Here is an 18,377-nt window from a genome sequence, read left to right as displayed (position 1 = left end):
TTCTCTGTCTGGCTTGTCCTATGATGGTAGTGTTTTCCCAGTCAAATTCATGTTCCTGGTTGTCTGAGTGTCCTATATAGGACAAACAGGAAGACAGCTAACAATCCGCATCCATGAACATCAGCTAGCCACAAAACAACACGACCAGCTATCCCTAGTAGCCATACACTCAGACAACCAGGAACATGAATTTGACTGGGAAAACACTACCATCATAGGACAAGCCAGACAGAGAACAGCCAGGGAATTCCTAAAGGCATGGCATTCATCCACAAACTCCATTAACAGACACATAGACCTGGACCCCATATACAAACCACTACAGCTGAAACTGACACCCGGAAGCGGCAAGAACATCCATCAACAGACACATCGACCTGGACCCCACATACAAACTACTACAGCTGAAACTGACACCCGGAAGCGGCAAGAACAAACCACTATAAATACCGGAAGAAACATCAAAGCAGCGCTTCACAGGAGGCTCCAATAGCACTGATGAGGTTCCCTAGCCAGGGAACGAAACGTTTGCAGCAAAAACTTCCAGCTCGGCGAACAGAACCACAACAACCTAGTCAATGCTTCTCATAATTTTATATACTGCTATTAAGTCGCCCCTTAGCCTCTGACTGTCTAGCAAAAATCATCCAAGCTTTGTCCAACCTCTCCTTTATAGCTAATACACTTTTTAATCCATGCAACATCCTGGTAAACCTTTTTCTGCATTTTCTTCAAAGCCTTCACATACTTCCTGGAGTGTGGCGACTTGAACTACACACAATAGTCCAAATGTGGTCTAACCAAATTTCAATACAGCTGCAGCACAACTTTCTAACTTTCCTGATAAAGGGCTTTTGCCCAAAACGTTGACTTTCCTGCTCCTCGGATGCTACCTGACCTGCTGTGCTTTTCCAGCACCACACTCCTGACTCTAATCCCCAGCAGCTGCAGTACTCACTTTCGTGTTGCTAACTTTTATACTCAGTGCCCCGACTGATAAAGGTAAACATGCCATACACCTCCTTTGTCTCCTTATCCACTTGTGTTATTACTTTTGGGGAATTATAGATTTGCACCCAACAATCCCTCTGAATATCTTTGCTTCTGTGTCCTGCCATTTACACTATACTTTCTTCCTGCATTTGACCTCCCAAAATGCATTACCTCACTCTTGACCAGTTTAAACTCGATCTGCATTTCTCCACCCAACCTTTCAACTGATCTATGTCCTGCCAAGTCATTTGACAAGCTCCCTCACCATCTGCAGCTCCACAAATATTTGTGTACTCTACAGTTTTAATAATTTGATAAAAATGTATTTTATTGAAGTAGAACTGATCCTGTTGTGGTATTGCTACCTTGAAGTATTTGTTTTCCCTGTCTGCCTTTCTTGACTAACTGCTTCATGCTGGCCCACCCTCCTTGGCTGCTGCAGTGGCCTATTGTCCTGAACGTAAATCATTTATTCCTACCTTTCTCTTGGGTTTATTGTTCTTCCTGTTGTTCATCTTACTTATTAGTCATTATCTAATAATCAATGAGTTACTCCTCAACTTTTTGACTTAAGCTTTTTCGTCTTGGCTTGACACAACTGTCAACTAATCAGTGCAGTAAATGTGAGCTCCTTAAGTTAACTGAATTTCCATTGTTTACTGGTTGAGAATGTTAGAAGGATGTGGCATAATATCTGAATGCGGGGATTTTGAAATTTCCCACTATCCGACAGAAATGCAGTAAAATTGACCAGTCCTTTCCTTTTTATTGCAAACCAGGATTGACACCATACACTTCTCTCCTGACATCTACAACCAACCAAAACTCTAGTCCAATACAAACACAGGCAGCCACAACTTTAGCCCAAGTAGCCAATGGAATTGGCCTACCTGCTTCGGTGAGTACCCCTGTAAGGATGGGCAATTTGAAGTTGTTACCTCTCTTTGAAGTTATAGGTTGGATTATGCAACTAGTCTTGGAAATTTCAAGATGAACAAAATGAAAGTCAGCAATTTTTTTTTTAAATCTGCATTTATATCATGCCATATTACAATATGTAAACATCTGAACTTCTCACAGTTAGTGATAGGAAGTCTGATTCAGAGTTTTGTTTGTTTTTGATTCTGGGTCATAAATTTTGAGAATTTACATTTTTTTTGCTGATTTGGACAGTTCTTCAGTGACTCCACAGTACCTGTAGGATCTATAGTAGAAACCTGACTCCAATTCTGTCTTTTTCTGAAATCTAATGAGAATATGACCTGTTGATATTGCATGGGTGCTTCTTCAAGATATCACTGAAATATATGACTCTAGGAGCAGTGAAATTATCCTCCATGTTCACTTGGGATCATCCATACTGGGGATACTTTGATTTTTTGGGGGGGCCACCATAATGGGAAGGTATTGCATTTCTCCATTTCAATTCATTCACTGAGGGTAAGCATGTGCTGACAAGTTGCCATGCCATGAGAATTCTGCCATCTGTCTAAAACCAGTAATGTATACAATATAAAAGTTGGAAAATGATTCTCTGCCATAGATTTAAAGTTGGAGAAAGTGAGGACTACAGATGCTGGAGATCAGAGTCGAGTGTGTGGTGCTGGAAAAACACAGCAGGTCAGACAGCATCCGAGGAGCAGGAGAATCCTGATGAAGGGCTTATGCCCGAATCATTGATTCTCCTGCTCCTCGGATGCTGCCTGACCTGCTGTGCTTTTCCAGCACCACTCTCTCAACATAGATTTAAAGTTGGACTACAAGCATCCTTTTATTTGCGGTCAAGTAGTAGCTTATCACATTCCTCTCTCCTCCCTCTCTCCCAACTTCACTATCCAATAAACGGACAAAAGTAAAACACTTAATTTTATCCAGATTATTCACTGTATTTCAGAGTAGTTTAAAGAAACATCTGAGAACCATTTTTTGCATAGCAAAATCGCACCCCTCTCCAGGTTTGATTGATCAGTTAGTATGTTTTAGTGGTATTGATTCATGCAGAAATCTTGATCAGGATGCAACCTGAAGTAGTTAACACAGAGTTGCTGTTGATTGGCAGCAATCATTATGTAGAAAACGTTGGCAGTCATTTTGTGTTAGTGTTGCTATTTTAGAGAGTTTCAGTTTACCAGGGAACTGTGTGCCCATTCTGTGGATCTAACCCTATCCAAAGAACAAGCGGCTCTGTGGACTTGGAATCAACCAAATTTTCACCTAACACCAACATACAGAGCTGGCTATTTATCCTTAGTTATGTCATGTTACTGTAATAAATATTGGCATATTTTCCAAAATAAACAGGCACCTAATTTTTCTTCGAAAAGATTCTATGGGACTAGCACTCTGTATGGGTGTGTTATTCCAATAATTTATTTCACCATTCGAGTAATTGCATAGCATGGTGAGGCTCAAAATTTGTTGCAACTTTTGTGTTGCAAAACAGAAGTTGGAGAGCTGAAGGCAAAAAGCATAAACAGTTAAAATTCATGATCACAACGCTAAAATTCCACCTGGACACACACTGGTGCTGGAGACAATTTAACACAAACTAGGATATCTTGTAATCTCTCTGCCTGTTCGAGCTTTGCCAACAATTGTTGCCACCAGGTTATCAACAGGCAAGGAAATTTTATTGAAATGTTACCTGTTAAAAAATGATGCTATTGGATCAATAGATCAAAGGAATGTGGCTGGGAGATGTGAAGCAGCATGCAAGTAAAATCCAGACTGGTATAATTCTAATGTAGAGAGGCTAGAAAGTATGAAGTGTGTTATTCAGGAAAATCCCAAAGAAGATTTGGAACATGATGGCTCAGTGGTTAGCACTGCTGCCTCACCGTGTTACAGCCCTAAGTTCAATTCCACCCTCGGGTGATCGTGCAAGTTCCAAACAGACATTCTTCCCATGTCTGCATGGGTTTCTTCCGGGTGCTCCACTTTTCTCCCATAGTCCAAATATGTGCAGGTTAGGTAGTTTAGCCATGGGAAATGCAGGGTGATAGGATAGGGGGATGCTTCTGGGGTGGGATGCTCTTCAGAGATTGGTATGGAATCAATGGGCCAAATAACCTACTTCCAAACTGTAGTGATCAGACCATCTTTGAGGTCTGGTTCTAAGATGTGTCTTACCTTGGGATATTTAACTGAGTTAGACGTGCTAATTAGTTCACATTGCAGAAGGAGGGTAACCTTGTAACCTTTTGTCTGTGTACTTTTTAGAACAGAAATTGTCAGAAATGCATAGACCTGCTAGCCTCTGTAAAACCGAACGGTCAACATTCCAGGTTTATGCCCCATCATCTGCAGGGTTGTCTTTCTGATTAGTTCAGGTTTGCCCCATTTTGTTCTCCAGCTCTCATACAGAAATGTAAAGCTGATTACTTTTTGGGTGATGGATATTCTTACTTCCTCAGAAACAGGATGCGTCTCCTAATACCCAGCCAAAACCAACAGCCAGGAAGGAACCCAATCAGTGGTATGACGTCGGTGTATTCAAAACGCTGAGCACAGTCGTGGTTTCCTACTTCCTGCCTGCAGAGGGCTCTCAAGGAGAAGAGGTAAGATATGTATGCAAATTTAATGGTTTGAAAGTGTCCACGCCCTTTTTAAATTTTTTCTTAATATTGTCAGTCCTCCCAAGTACTGAAAGATTTTACAGTTTAAAAGTATCTTTTATTCCCTCTTGCTGGTCTCTTAAAAACACCAGATATTTTAAGCATGTGGTTCAACGGACACCAGCTATCTTCCACCCACTCCCAACACCCCCATCCCCACATTATCTATTCCCTTCCCCAGTACTACCACCAAGTGGCTATTCTTCTGATATGAACCAAGTGTTGTGCTTGACTGTGTCAAGAATTGGGCACCATCTGAGCTGTAGGCTGTGCAGTGTCCCCAGTTACTGAAACCCAGAAAAGATGAAAGCGACAATTCTTTTGTTCCCTCCTGCTCAGTACTGCACAATACCACACAATACATCACAATACATATCTGCTGTTGACTGTCTGGAATAAGGAGGGGCGGGGGATGAATCTGTTCCAGAATAAGTTGTCTGACTGGAGAAGGTGACTGATCTCATTGGCTTATTTAATTTCTCCTGTCTTTTCTGTAATGTTGTCAGTGCCATAATTTAATCTCCTATTTTTGAATCTGTTACTTTGTAACAGACAAATCTTTTTTTAATCAAGTAATGTAACTGCTGAGAATTATGTGGAATCTTACAGAACAGTAATAGGTCACTCCCCTCAGTTTTTTTTCAGTGTTTCTGTTGTTTATAAACAGGCAGCGTTTGCTGACACTAATGCATGTGTATTTATGCAGTTTAAATTCACTGCTGTGCATTGAAGCCATTTGTGTGGGGGTGGGGGAGGAGATAGCTTGGGGATGGGTCCCTGGAGAGGGCTGATAGGAGCTGGGAGAGGATAGAAAGGGACCTTCCAGATCCTCCTTCACTCTTCCCTGCATTCGCACTCCTTTCCAACACCACACGTCTGTCCCTCCGTTCTAATTCCTCACTCCCTGCTGCTGAACCAGAATGGTGGAACAAAAACAGAAATCACTGAAAAAGCTAAGCAGAACGCTGCGTATATGCAAGGTGGCCTTTGTGTATGACTGCCTGTGTGAGTGCATCTTGAGTCTGGTATTAGGCATGCGCAGTTGCAGATGCCAGGCAATGCCTTAAATAAATAAATGGTAGTACAGAAAACAAACCTTTTTGGTAAAAGAACACTAGAAGATGAAGCTCTTTACCTTGTACTCATCAGAACTAGGACTAAAATAAAAACAGATTTGAACGAAGAGACACCATTTTATACAAAATGAGAAAAAGAGTGTTTTATAGTTGGGCCTCTATCAGCAAGGAGCTACTACAGCAAGAAAGTTAACTATCAATCTTAATTCTTAAACCAGAGAGACAGATTCTGATTACAAGTGCAGTAGAATTAGGCTGTCTCCAGATACTCTTTATTTTGAAAAGGTGTAATTCCTTTGAGGCTTTTTCGCAGGGTGAAACTACCAAGGGGGCACAGATTCAAAGTGAGCAGGGGAAAGTTTAGGGGAGAAGTGTGAGGAAAATTATTTTACAGAGTGGTGGGTGCCTAGAATGCACTTCATTTAGCAACATTTAAGACATATCTTGATAGACTCATGAGCGGGAGGTGAACAAAGGGATAAAAACCACGTCTGGACAGTAAGATGAGGGTCTGAATAAAGATGAGGATGGGTTGTTTGATGGGTTGAAGGGCCTGTTCCTGTGCTGTGTTTATTGTATTGTATGATCAAATTCCTTTTGTTTACATAAAAGCGAATCCTGAGTATTTAAGTATGTAGCTCCTAGCACATGGAAATACATCTTACTACTGGCAAGGCTGATCATTTTAAATTGCTTTCTGGTGTAACTTTTGGCACAGTCTGCTATTGTAATAAATGATTTTCAGTGTGAGAATCACATCTAATGGTGATTATACTTTTTCTGAGATTTGCAAAAACAGGCTGGTTGAATACAGTCAGCATGCTGCCAGCTGTGAATGGTCAGTGGACTTGTTGTTTCATGCAGCCTGCCAGTCATTGGGACGTCGAACCTACTGGCACTAGAACTCAAAACACATTGCTTATTAGAACGGTAGGCAAAATGTTGTTCTGACTTGACATCAGCATACTGTGAGTGGAGAGATCACTTGTGAATTTACTGCATTGTAACAATGTGAGACAGCTTGCTTCAGCTATTGTTCACATTTTTAAGACCCCTTCCTCTTGCAGGGTAATCTGAGGTAAGACTGGGCACCATTTCAGGGCCAAAAATAATGGATGTAGATACTTTAATGAGTGTTTGCAATATACAATGAGTGATGACTTGATTGATATATCCATCATCCTGCAAGATAGTTTTGATATGCCCTATCTCTGCATCGTGTATACATGATGCGCAGGTAGATAGGATTCTATTCCTGAGGTTGTCAATAAGATTGATCATGAAACGTGTGGGTCTGCAGGAATTCCAGTGTATATTGATCAGGGAACATAGACTTTCAATTGATAGCAGGAAATAACTCATTTTCAGATTTCCCATTTCATACATTGAGGAGTAGGAGCGCATTTGATACTCCATTTCAGTGGAGTTTATTAAGCTGTGCAAGTAGTCTTTCAGCTTTGAATTGAAATTTCAAAGAAGTGTCACATACATATTGGAAGAATGTGAAGTGGTAAGAGGTTAATGATCTACCATTGAAGATGTGCTTTTCACAATAATCAACAAAGCCATTCACAAAAGCTGGGCCTATAGGGTATTCCATGGCAGCAACATCAATTTGAATGTACATGATATCGGTGAAACGGAACTCCACATCAAGTGTTCCTAAGTTCATGAGTTTGAGCACAATTCAGATACCAGTTACAGTTGTCACGGTATAGTGGTATTGATTAAAGATTAATTGTTTCTTTCCATGGTATGTTGGTAGGTAAGTTGGCAATGTCAAAAAAAAGCATGAGGGTATGCTATTGTCTTGTATGGTCTTTCGAGGTGAAAGAATCTTTAATTGGATATATGGAAAATTCATTTGGAATGAGTTACAATAGCTCACACTGCTGTTTAGCCGACGCATATTATTACATATATTAGGCCACTCTTCAGTCTTGTGTCCTTGAGTAATATGCCCTGGGCTGTTTGTATTTTCCCATTGAGCATAAGCGGTCAGTTCTGTTTTTATCTGAAACGACAGTTGAGCTTTTGCACCTTGTATTCCATTGTTGTCACCTAATTAGATTGTGATAGACAAGAAAAGTATATTCATTCTTAGACTTGGTCATCTTGAAACACTGATTCAAAAGTAGCCTTTTACTTAGATTATTAATTCTTCTGCATCACGGCATTTTAAAAGAGAGCTTTTTATTTATTTTGACTTGGCATGTAATTCACTTGTCAGCTAAAGCTCCTTGCTGTCCTCCTTGCTTTTCTTGTCAGAAGGTTGTTGGTTTGACCCTTACTGTAACTTGATTGTGTAATCTGGACTGACAATGCCAGCAAAGACCAATTGGATTAAATGGCCTCTCTTTGTGGAGTACACTCTGTGTAATTGGGACCTTCTAATTGTGAATAAAGGTGAGATCAATTTAGAGATTCATTCAGTGAGTTTTTTTTTCCCATAGGATGGCAGTGGAGATAACATCCCTGACCACAGCAATCTAAAGACTGAGAGACTGGAATCGGGCACTGCTTATAAATTCCGAGTTGCTGCTATAAATGCTTGTGGACGGGGTCCATTCAGTGAAGTCTCAGCTTTTAAAACCTGCATGCCAGGATTCCCAGGTGCACCATCTGCCATCAAGATCAGCAAGGCAAGTATTGATGGTCTTAAATCCCAACTCCAATCTGAATTTTGACATCTGATCTTGAACCAGAATAGCCATTGAATAATTGAAAATAGTTTATTGTTTGAGTGGCCTTGCACTCAATTTCTCCTGAATGCTGCTACATTTTTGTCGATGCTCATTTTAAACATCATTCCAGAGCAGAAGCCTCTCTGTAGGGCACAGGTATCCTCAGAGTTGGGTTTTTCAGATTTTTGAAAGCTCCCTGATATAGCTGTGGTGAGCAGTGTTGTCTGAGTCTGTATCTCTTTACTTCTCCCTATTGGTTGACTGAGCTGTCATTCCATTTCTGTTGCTGTTAGCAAATACTGCTGATGCTAAACTTGGGCTGGCCTCCTATCTTTAGTTTATAACCCACCATGTTCTCCAAAATGCACTCATTTTAATGCAATCAACCTTACCAATGGGTTACTGGACTGTGGGCAGCATAACTGGGTCCAATTTTATCCAAATCAGATGTCAGTTTGTGCACTCCCAGCAAAGGGTGGTGGATCAGGGTGGGTGACCTCACTGGTTAGCCCTCAACCGATTCCACTTGCCCCACCATCCCAGAGACACTCAGCCAGATGGTAACTGCAATATGGCTTAGCCCTGTTGCTTGCTTCTAGCAAACGCCTGTTGCTGAGTATTTCCTGACCCAGGAGTGATTTAATCAAGAATAGTCAGTCAAGATTGTGCAATCTGCTTACATAAAGATGTTGTCATTTTCAAACCAGATAATGTCAGAAGCTTAATGATTGACTGCGAGAAGTTCAAAACCAGCAAAAGCTGATCATTTGATACCTTCCATCTATTTAAAAAAAGAAATTGTGTCACCATTTGCAGCTTTGTGCATTTCTAAGCTCACAACTACTTTGCTTGCAAATGAATGATTATGCTACTGATGCAGCACCTAATCTATATAGAACAACATTCCACATGTAATAGGAGAAAGACTAACAATTCAACTACTTTGGGCAGTTTGGGAGGCGGGTGGCTGGGTGCATTGTAGATGGCAGTGACATGAATGAGTGCAATGTGGTAAAGAATTCCTCTGGTTTTAATTAGTGCCATGGAGTTACTTGAACATGCGGATAAGGTTTAGTGTTCCATTTTGAAAGATGCCGCTTTCAAATTTGTCCCTTAATACTATACTGGGATTATGTGCTTGAGTTCCTGAATTTGAACTTAAATCCATAAATCCAGAGGTATGTGGTTCAGTAATTTCCTTTTGGGGAAGGAGATTTACCATCCTTGTGTATTCTGGCCTATGGGTGACTCCAGGCTATTGGCAATGTGGTTGTCCATTGTTCGGTGATTTCAGAGGGCACTTAAGCTCCCAGGTTATTAAGGCAATTCACCACCACCTTTCTGAGGGCAGTAAGGGATGAGCAATAAGTAGATTTACCAGCACTGAATTCCTCCACTATCAGCATACTTGAGGTTACCATTGACTAGAAACTCAACTGGACTCACCACACAATTCGACTCTGAGCCAGATCAATCCCTGATTGTTTTATGTTTATAATAGGGGATTTTTGAAAATAATTCAGAATTTCATTTAACAAGATTGGTAATTACAGATAAATTTTATTTTATAGGTTGCTGAAGGTGCACAGCTCTCCTGGGAACCTCCTGCTGTTACTTCTGGCACCATCATTGAATACTCCGTGTATCTGGCACTTCCAGGGTCACAGGCAGCAGATCCCAAACCTGCAGGGACTTCCCATCTGCTCTTCGTCCGTGTTTACTGTGGACCTGTACCCAGCTGTCTTGTGTCTTCATCAAACCTAGCAAATGCACACATCGATACAACCACAAAGCCTGCTATAATCTTTAGGATAGCAGCCAAGAATGAGAAGGGCTATGGGCCAGCCACCCAGGTCAGGTGGCTGCAAGGTGAGCTGGGATGATTCCATATTATTGTGCATGAAGTGAGCATCAAGTGTAAGCATGAATAACCTACAGTCTATAGCTCCATTGTACATTTATTCTTTTAATAATACTTTAAACATAATGTTGCAAGGTACTTCACAGGAGCTTGTACAAACAGGCAGTAATCGGATACAAGACCAAAAGGATGAGCGAGAGGTAGGGCTTAACAAGCATCCAATGAGAAAAAAGAAGCAAAGAAGTTTAGGGAGGGAACTTCAAAGCTTGCTGTGCAGGGGGAATAACAAGGGGATTTGTTGGATGTTTTTAGACCAAGTTCAAATTGGGTAGAATTTTGCTGGATAAGGGATTCCAGGGATATGCAGAAAGGGTAGCTAAACAGAATTGTGGTACAGATCACCAGCTGTCTAATACGATAATCAAACTGACTTGAGCAGAATGGTGTGCTCCTGTTTATTTTTCTTTCCCTCCTCCCTTCATAAAATGCAGACTTGTGTGGGTTGCTGTTCCATTGTCTACCTTCACCCATTGCTTCCTCCCGTCCATGAAACCAAAACTCTCAGAGACCAGCAAATGGTACTTGCCATTCAGTTCTTTGCTTCCCTTTTGTTTAGTTTAACTCATTTCCAATTATCAGGTTAAGTAGCTTTTTTCTAGTTGAATAAGAAAATACATTGAAGCAATATATTTGAAGATGTACAGCACGGAAACAGACCTTTCAGTTCAACTCATCAGTACTGATCAGATATTCTAAATTAATCTAGTCCTATTTGCCAGCGCTTGGCCAATATCCCTCTAAATACTTCCTATTCATATACCCATCCAGATGTCTTTTAAATGCCGTAATTGTACCAGCCTCCACCACTTCCTCTGGCTGCCCATTCCATACACGTACCATCCTATGTTTGAAAAAGTTGCCCCTTAGGTCCCTTTTATATCTTTGCCCTCACACCCCAGACCTATGCTGTCTAGTTCTGGACTCACTCACCCTAGGGAAAAGATCTTTGTCTATTTATCCTATTTATGCCCTTCATGATTTTATAAACTTCTATAAGGTCCCTCCTCAGCCTCTCGATGTAAGACATTTATTTCAAGAGCCCTAATTCTCTACCTCACCTTATTTCACTTGTAAAGAATTTTATGTCTCATTTTTTTGTCCATATTCCAGCATTTTGTATTTGTTCAAAGTTGTTCACGTTGTGGCAGTTCTCCACAGGAAGGCTTTATTCGCTGACTTAGACAGCTAATTTTAAAATCGACTGTTTTCCAATGGCTGAGTTGATAAATCCATCATCTGGTTTGACACCAAAATATATAGAGCGAGGTATCTGATTCATTCCAAATCTAAGTTGACTGATAAAAGAGCATAGAGTCATAGAGATGTACAGCACGGAAACAGACCCTTCAGTCCAACTTGTCCATGCCGACCAGATATCCCAACCTAATCTAGTCCCAACAGCCAGCACCTGGTTCATATCCCTCCAAACCCTTCCCCTTCATATACCCATCCAGATGCCTTTTAAATATTGCAATTGTACCAGTCTCCACCACTTCATCAGGCAGCTCATTCCATACACATATACGTACCATGCGTGAAAATGTTGCCCCTTAGATCTCTTTTATATACTTCCCCTCTTACTTTAAACCTATGACCTCTAGCTCTGGACTCCCCAACCCCAGGAAAAAGACTTTGTCTATTTATCCTATGCATGCCCCTCATAATTTTGTAAACCTCTATAAGATCACCCCTCAGCCTCCAACACTCCAGGGAAAACAGCCCTGGCCTATTCAACCTCTCCCGATAGCTCAAATCCTCCAACCCTGGCAACATCCTTGTCAATCTTTTCTGAATCCTTTCAAGTTTCACAACATCTTTCCGATAGGAAGGAGATCAGCATTTGCACGCGATATTCCAACAGTGGCCTAACCAATGTCCTGTACAGCCGCAACATGACATTCTAACTCCCGTACTCAATACTCTGACCAATAAAGGAGCTATGAACCTGCACTCCAAGGTCTCTTTGTTCAGCAACACTTCCGAGGACCTTACCATTAAGTGTACAAGTTCTGCTAAGATTTGCTTTCCCAAAATGTAGCACCTCACATTTATCTAATTAAACTCCATCTGCCACTTTTCAGCCCATTGACCCATCTGATCAAGTTTCAGTTGTAATCTGAGAGAACCTTCTTTGCTGTCCACTACACCTCCTGTATTGGTGTCATCTAGAAACTTACTAACTATACCTCTTATGCTCACATCCAAATCATTTATATAAACAACGAAAAGTAGAGGACCCAGCACCAATCCTTGTAGCACTCCACTGGTCACAGGCCTCCAGTCTGAAAAACAAACCTCCACCACCACCCTCTGCCTTCTACCTTTGAGCCAGTTCTCTATCCAAATGGTTAGTTCTCCCTGAATTCCATGAGATCTAACCTTGCTAACCAGTCTCCCATGGGGAACCTTGTTGAATACCTTACTGAAGTCCATATCCACCATTCTGCCCTCATCAATCCTCTTTGTTACTTCTTCAAAAAACTCATTCAAGTTTGTGAGACATGATTTCCCACGCACAAAGCCATGTTGACTATCCCTAATCAGTCCTTGCCTTTCCAAAAACATATACATCCTGTCCCTCAGGATTCCCTCCAACAACTTGCCCACCACCGACGTCAGGCTCACTGGTCTGTAGTTCCCTGGCTTGTCCTTACCACCTTTCTTAAACAGTGGCACCACGTTAGCCGACCTCCAGTCTTCCGGCGCCTCACCTGTGACAATCGATGATACAAATATCTCAGCAAGAGGCCCAGCAATCATTTCCCTAGCTTCCCACAGAGTTCTAGAGTGCACCTGATCAGGTCCTGGGGATTTATCCACTTTGATGCGTTTCAAGACACCAGCACTTCCTCCTCTGTAATATGGGCATTTTTCAAGCTGTCAAATTGCATTTAAACAGTATCTTTCACAACATCATGATATACCCAGAGAATTGTACACCAGTAGCATTGTTGTAATGAATGAAGAATGACAGCCAACTTTCACACATCAATGAGAAAATAAGTAGAAAATATCTTTTACTGATGATATTTGTTGAGGATAAATATTGTCCAAGACACCAGAGGGGACCCCGGATCCTCTTCGAAATAGTGCTGTGGGAAGCTTTGTTCTGCCCCCTCATCCAAGAGTTAAATGATAAAGCCTTGATTTAACATCTCATCCAAAAAAGCACCTTCAACAAGATAGCACTCCCTCCGTACAGCACCACCTGGATTATCTCTTCAAATCTCTATAGTTTGATTTTGACCCACAACCTTCATGTTGAGATGTGAGCTATCTATTTATGGTCAGTACCTAAAATTAATTTGGGGAGAAGGGAAAAGTTGATTTTGACAAGTTTCTGTTTCATTTTCTAGATACAAGCAAAGATGGAGCAAGACCCGCAACTAAGCGATCTGTTGCATCCTCTGATGAGTGAGTACTGTGGAAACTGCTCCTGTTAAGAATTCAATTAAGGCTCATTATGTGCCTTCTCACACATTGGGTTGTTTACATGTTGCCCCAGTTAGCCATTGAATCAGTTATGTTGCAAAGTTCGGAAAGTATTGGACTTAAAGAAAATACATATTGTATCAAATACATTAAAGGGCTCTTCTGAAAATGGGATTAATGCAAATTGAGGTAATGTGGAAGGAGCATTTCTGTGGCTCTAACCCCATGCAGTACATGTCCTGGGAATGTTTAGGGACAGTACAGGCAGAGCTTTACTTTCTGTGTGCCCTGGCTAACAAATTGACTGAACAACTTCATCCTTTTTTAGGCCAGAGCCAAATCTAGAATCCATGGCACTCAAGGATAACAAGCAGACCATCCACTTCTCCTCTTCCATGATTAAAAGCTGACTTCATTCTAGATCTGTGTTTTATGTCTGATTCTTCATGTTAAGTATCAACAGGCTACTTAGCTGAAAATCACAGCCCATCCTGACCGTAATCCAGAAGAGGAAAATGATAGTTGAATTTATTTTGCCTCTTTCCCTCCTGTGTTGAGGTCAGGTGGAATGTCCATGTTATTGCTGAGCCTGAGATCAGCTAACGTGGTTCACACCAGGGGCACTTGGGATCTGTTTAACTTGACAGTTCAGAGGTGCTTCAAATCTGTCTTGCAACAGGTCACCAGCAAGAATTACAGGAACCAAAATTTCTCTGATCATGGTGGTGAACTGATACCAAAAAAAAATTGTTGAGTTCTTTTTCTGGAAAGGTCAGTTCAAAGGAATCAAAGACCTGTTTTCTTGAGGGTTTTAACTTGACCTTTTGAGTAACCCATTTACTATTGTTTGTAAGGTGATACAAACTTGAATTCCTTTTGTAACATTAACACTCATTCTCTTCTCTTCCTTTCACCGGGACAGCCGGCTATTAAGCGTGAATAAGAAGCCAAGAGGAGATGGGTCCTAAATTCCACATGCATTATGAACTTGCGCCTTTTTATTTTAAAAACTAAGAACTTGACTAGATTCAGAACCTACCTTGGTATACCGGCACACCACCCAGCAGGAGGATTTTGCTTCGGAAGAACCAAGTCCTTACTTTTATTATTGCTCATTTTAAGAGGACAAGAATCTCATTTGAAAGTACCTGCAGTGAACTGATGGTATTATTTGAAGGAAAGACACCCTGTTGTATTGAAGTGTATTTACCTGCCAAATGATCCAAATCGCCAAACGTATTTTATTCAGATTTCTCATCAGAGTACTCTATTTTCAAAATCTATAACTGTCTAGTTCTTCCTCATCATCCTACAGCCATTTTCAAAGCAGCAATAATTTCTTCCAGCATGTTATGTGACTGTCTCTAACTCATTTTGTTTTGACAACCTGAAAATGCTGAGACCAGTGTGTACATCCAGCATTATCAATGATTTTGCAGTCTTTAAAAGGAATTGTCATTTAGAACTTCAAATGACCATTTCTCTCTCATAGACCTGATGAGGATTGAAAATTACTAGCTTTTTAACTTTGTAAGTGAACCGTTGTGTCTCTTTCTCTGTCATAGTGTCTCTCCCTCCCTGTCTCCTTTTTACTGCCCCCTCAATTCCCAAAACTCTTAACCCTTGAATCCTGAACAAACATTTTTCAATACAGGCATCTTCACTCCATCCCCAAACCCAACTTAATGCTTCAGCTGTCTCCTGCTTAGCTCTCTGTATGTGTGTGTATGCTATTGCGTTATACTTATTAGAGGGAATTGTGAATATCTAAAGTGTTATGGTTTAGTTTGACACTGCACTGGATAATTCTGTCATAGGTTTACACAAAAGGAAACTGCAGTGTTGGCTGCTTGTCAGGACAGTTGGGCCATGTTTTAGAGTGAGTTCAAGTTTTATATTAAAATGGGGTTGAGAAAAGCGGTTTTAACTCTGACCAGAAATGAATTAATTCAGGTGTGGATTTTTATGGAGGAAACTGAAATTTTTGTACCTTCTAACATGTACAGCTCTAAGATTGTCTGAGGTAGCATCCCTCTGTATTTCAGTGTGCTATTGAGATGATTTCTGATGTTAACTCAAATAACTTGCACCATCCCAGACTGAAAGAGAGAAGCATAACATGTATTTGTGTATGGGTCCAGCCATTCTTCAAGTTGTTCTCAGCCCTTGAATGTGCCCTCTTGTTCAGAATCTTGGTTTTCTGCACCTCCCCCACAGTTCTAACTTAATTGTGATGTAAAAGGTTTGAGATTGAGATTAGGTTTGAAGGGTGGCTAGGTAGGCAAAACCAACCTCCCTGCTTTACTGTTGTGCAGCCATGTCACAAGGAAATAAAGGACATTGTGACTGGATCTTTGTAAACAACTGAAGCAGTCTGTGGCATGACTGTATGGGTGTGTCTAACCTTTTCTTTGATATGTAGGGCTGTGACCCGCACGCACATTCCCACGATCACATCACCTGTTTTCAGAATGGTCTTTGTGCGTGTATCACATTCCTAAGTAATCTAATCTAATGAGTGGGGTCATGGTTGGAAAGATTTGCCAGTTGGATTGATGGCTATTCACACAGCCTACATTTGGCACAGAGTCAGGGAAGAGGACCAGTAGATCCAGTAATCAACTACAAGACTTCTCCTGAGGTACTAGGTGGTTCCACAAGGGCTCCGAGGAATTTTGGCTGGCTTTGATGATCACCCAACAGTAACTGCTGGATCTGGTCAGACCACTCTGGGCTTCAGGACCATGCCTTGATGAGAGTGTAACATTTGTTACTTAGACTCATGAAGAGCATCAATTAATGACATCAGATGTCTGAAACCAAAGCCATGTCAGAGAATCATAAGGGAGAATTGAGGTGGGAGGGACCTTTTTTTGTAGCTTTCATGCTCCAACTTTGAATAACCAAATGTGCTCAACTTCACATGTACTTACTGTCCATACTGTCTGCTAAGCATGCGGCACAACCTTTTGTTTTCCAAATCCTTTCACTTTTGTATTGGGTGGGTAGATTCTTTCCAGATCAATGTCTTGTACTGTTGTCTCTCAGATTTCTTTCACATTTTGGTGCCATTACACTAATGAAATCTGTCCTGCATTGACATGATGCTGTCATGTACCTTCATCCCCTCAAATAGCTTCCACCTCCATTGAACATGTACCCATTAGGGTCTGTACTGTTGTATTAATGTACTCCAATGTGATATAATTACAGACCTATACACACCACTACCATATCCCAGTATTATATAGAAACTAATCTGTACCCTGGCATTTTACAGATCCCGATATTCTGTCCAGATACCAATGTGGAAGAACGATGTGTGATTTGAATCAGGAATATTTAGTTTCAAATGAATGAAAATTTTACCTATCCATTGTTACTCTGTACCAAAATCCTGGGCATCTTGCAATTTATGCATAAGCTACATTTGACTTCTGATTAAAATGGAATTTTTTAAAAATGTATACATATATTTATATGGATTTAAAACGATACCCTCCGGGATTGTTCCCTGTGCAAATATGACCCATCTGTTCTGAAAGCAAATACTTGTCATTGGACAAAACCTTGAAAATGTTTTACTTTTTTTTCATGAAGCTCCTACAGAAGAATCCAGCGTATTGGAAACATCCAAGTTACTGCTGGAATAAGAGCCAAGCCCCATTTTAGTATTTTTGTTTCTTATTCTATTATAAATAATCATTTCTATTTAACTATCAGGATAAGTGTGGACAAGGTTGGGGGATGGTGTGAAGCATTGCAGTCCTCAGCTATGAACAGCCACTCATTTCGTTCAGCAAGATACTCCGAACGACATCTCCAATGCAGTGTAATAATTGCCAGGGTTTTGTTCGTCGGTGCATGGAAACCTGAGATTTTTTTTAAAATATACAATAATTAATCTGCAATTTTAACCTATATAAGTTTGGGAGAAGGAAAAATGCTGATGTTTTCTCCCACTATCTTTTATTTCTTTACAAAACAAAATATATTCGATGTGTCCATCTAAATTTCATAATTTTGGAAACCGTACATTTTAATTTTCTGGATCTCTTCTAGATGTTGATGTTCAAAGGGTATACCCCTCCCTCTGGTCATATGTCAGAAGTCTTTTGCTTAAGCTTTCAGAAAGATATCCTATGATTTATTGTTTCTTTTGACAGGTAGGCTACTGGTAAGATTGGAAGGGTTTTGGTTATCTTGAGAGAGCGGTTCTCTCTGTACAGGGTATGTCTTTAAATGATGCAAAAAAAAAAGGCCCAAGTTTGGCTCAAGTCATTTTGTAATATTGTGTACAGCTTGGATAGGAAGTGTGCTAATGTGTTTTTTTTTTAAAGAAAAGGGTTTTGTATAGTTTTTACATGTTTAAACTGGGCAGGGAGGGAGGTGGGGGGAAATGCAAGTAGTTTAGAATTCGCTCTCTAAAAGATGGTATTTCCCTCTTTCTCCCGCCCTGAATTCTGTATGTAGCTATGTTTCCCCATGCTGTGAAGTTGGTACCATTTATATGTACTTCTCTGCTGCTTTCACCAGTTGTAATGAATTTATATTTTTTTGGATTTAAAGGAAAACGCGGAAAAAAACATTGTCCATTGTAGAAAAGTCAAAATATAAATCATTTTGCTACCTTTTTGTGCTTTTTTTTTGAATAAAA

At 40.5% G+C, this 18,377-nt stretch overlaps 1 protein-coding gene across 1 annotated transcript in view; it reads left to right on the top strand.

The window, feature by feature from the left end:
• LOC132822224 (host cell factor 1-like) overlaps positions 1-18,054 on the top strand; it is a 115,759-nt gene extending 97,705 nt beyond the window's left edge. The window contains exons 21-26 of the mRNA XM_060835325.1: positions 1,773-1,891; positions 4,407-4,550; positions 8,137-8,325; positions 9,939-10,236; positions 13,645-13,702; positions 14,643-18,054. Of these exons, the coding sequence (XP_060691308.1) occupies positions 1,773-1,891; positions 4,407-4,550; positions 8,137-8,325; positions 9,939-10,236; positions 13,645-13,702; positions 14,643-14,688 (854 nt within the window). The 3' untranslated portion in view covers positions 14,689-18,054. The remainder of the gene's footprint in view (positions 1-1,772; positions 1,892-4,406; positions 4,551-8,136; positions 8,326-9,938; positions 10,237-13,644; positions 13,703-14,642) is intronic.
• Positions 18,055-18,377: the final 323 nt, after the last annotated feature.

This window comes from Hemiscyllium ocellatum, chromosome 14 (genome assembly GCF_020745735.1).
Source record: "Hemiscyllium ocellatum isolate sHemOce1 chromosome 14, sHemOce1.pat.X.cur, whole genome shotgun sequence".
In the NCBI taxonomy this organism is placed as follows: Eukaryota; Metazoa; Chordata; class Chondrichthyes; order Orectolobiformes; family Hemiscylliidae; genus Hemiscyllium; species Hemiscyllium ocellatum.
The sequence above is the reverse complement of the archived record's forward strand: the minus strand, read 5'-3'. Positions and strand labels throughout refer to the sequence as shown.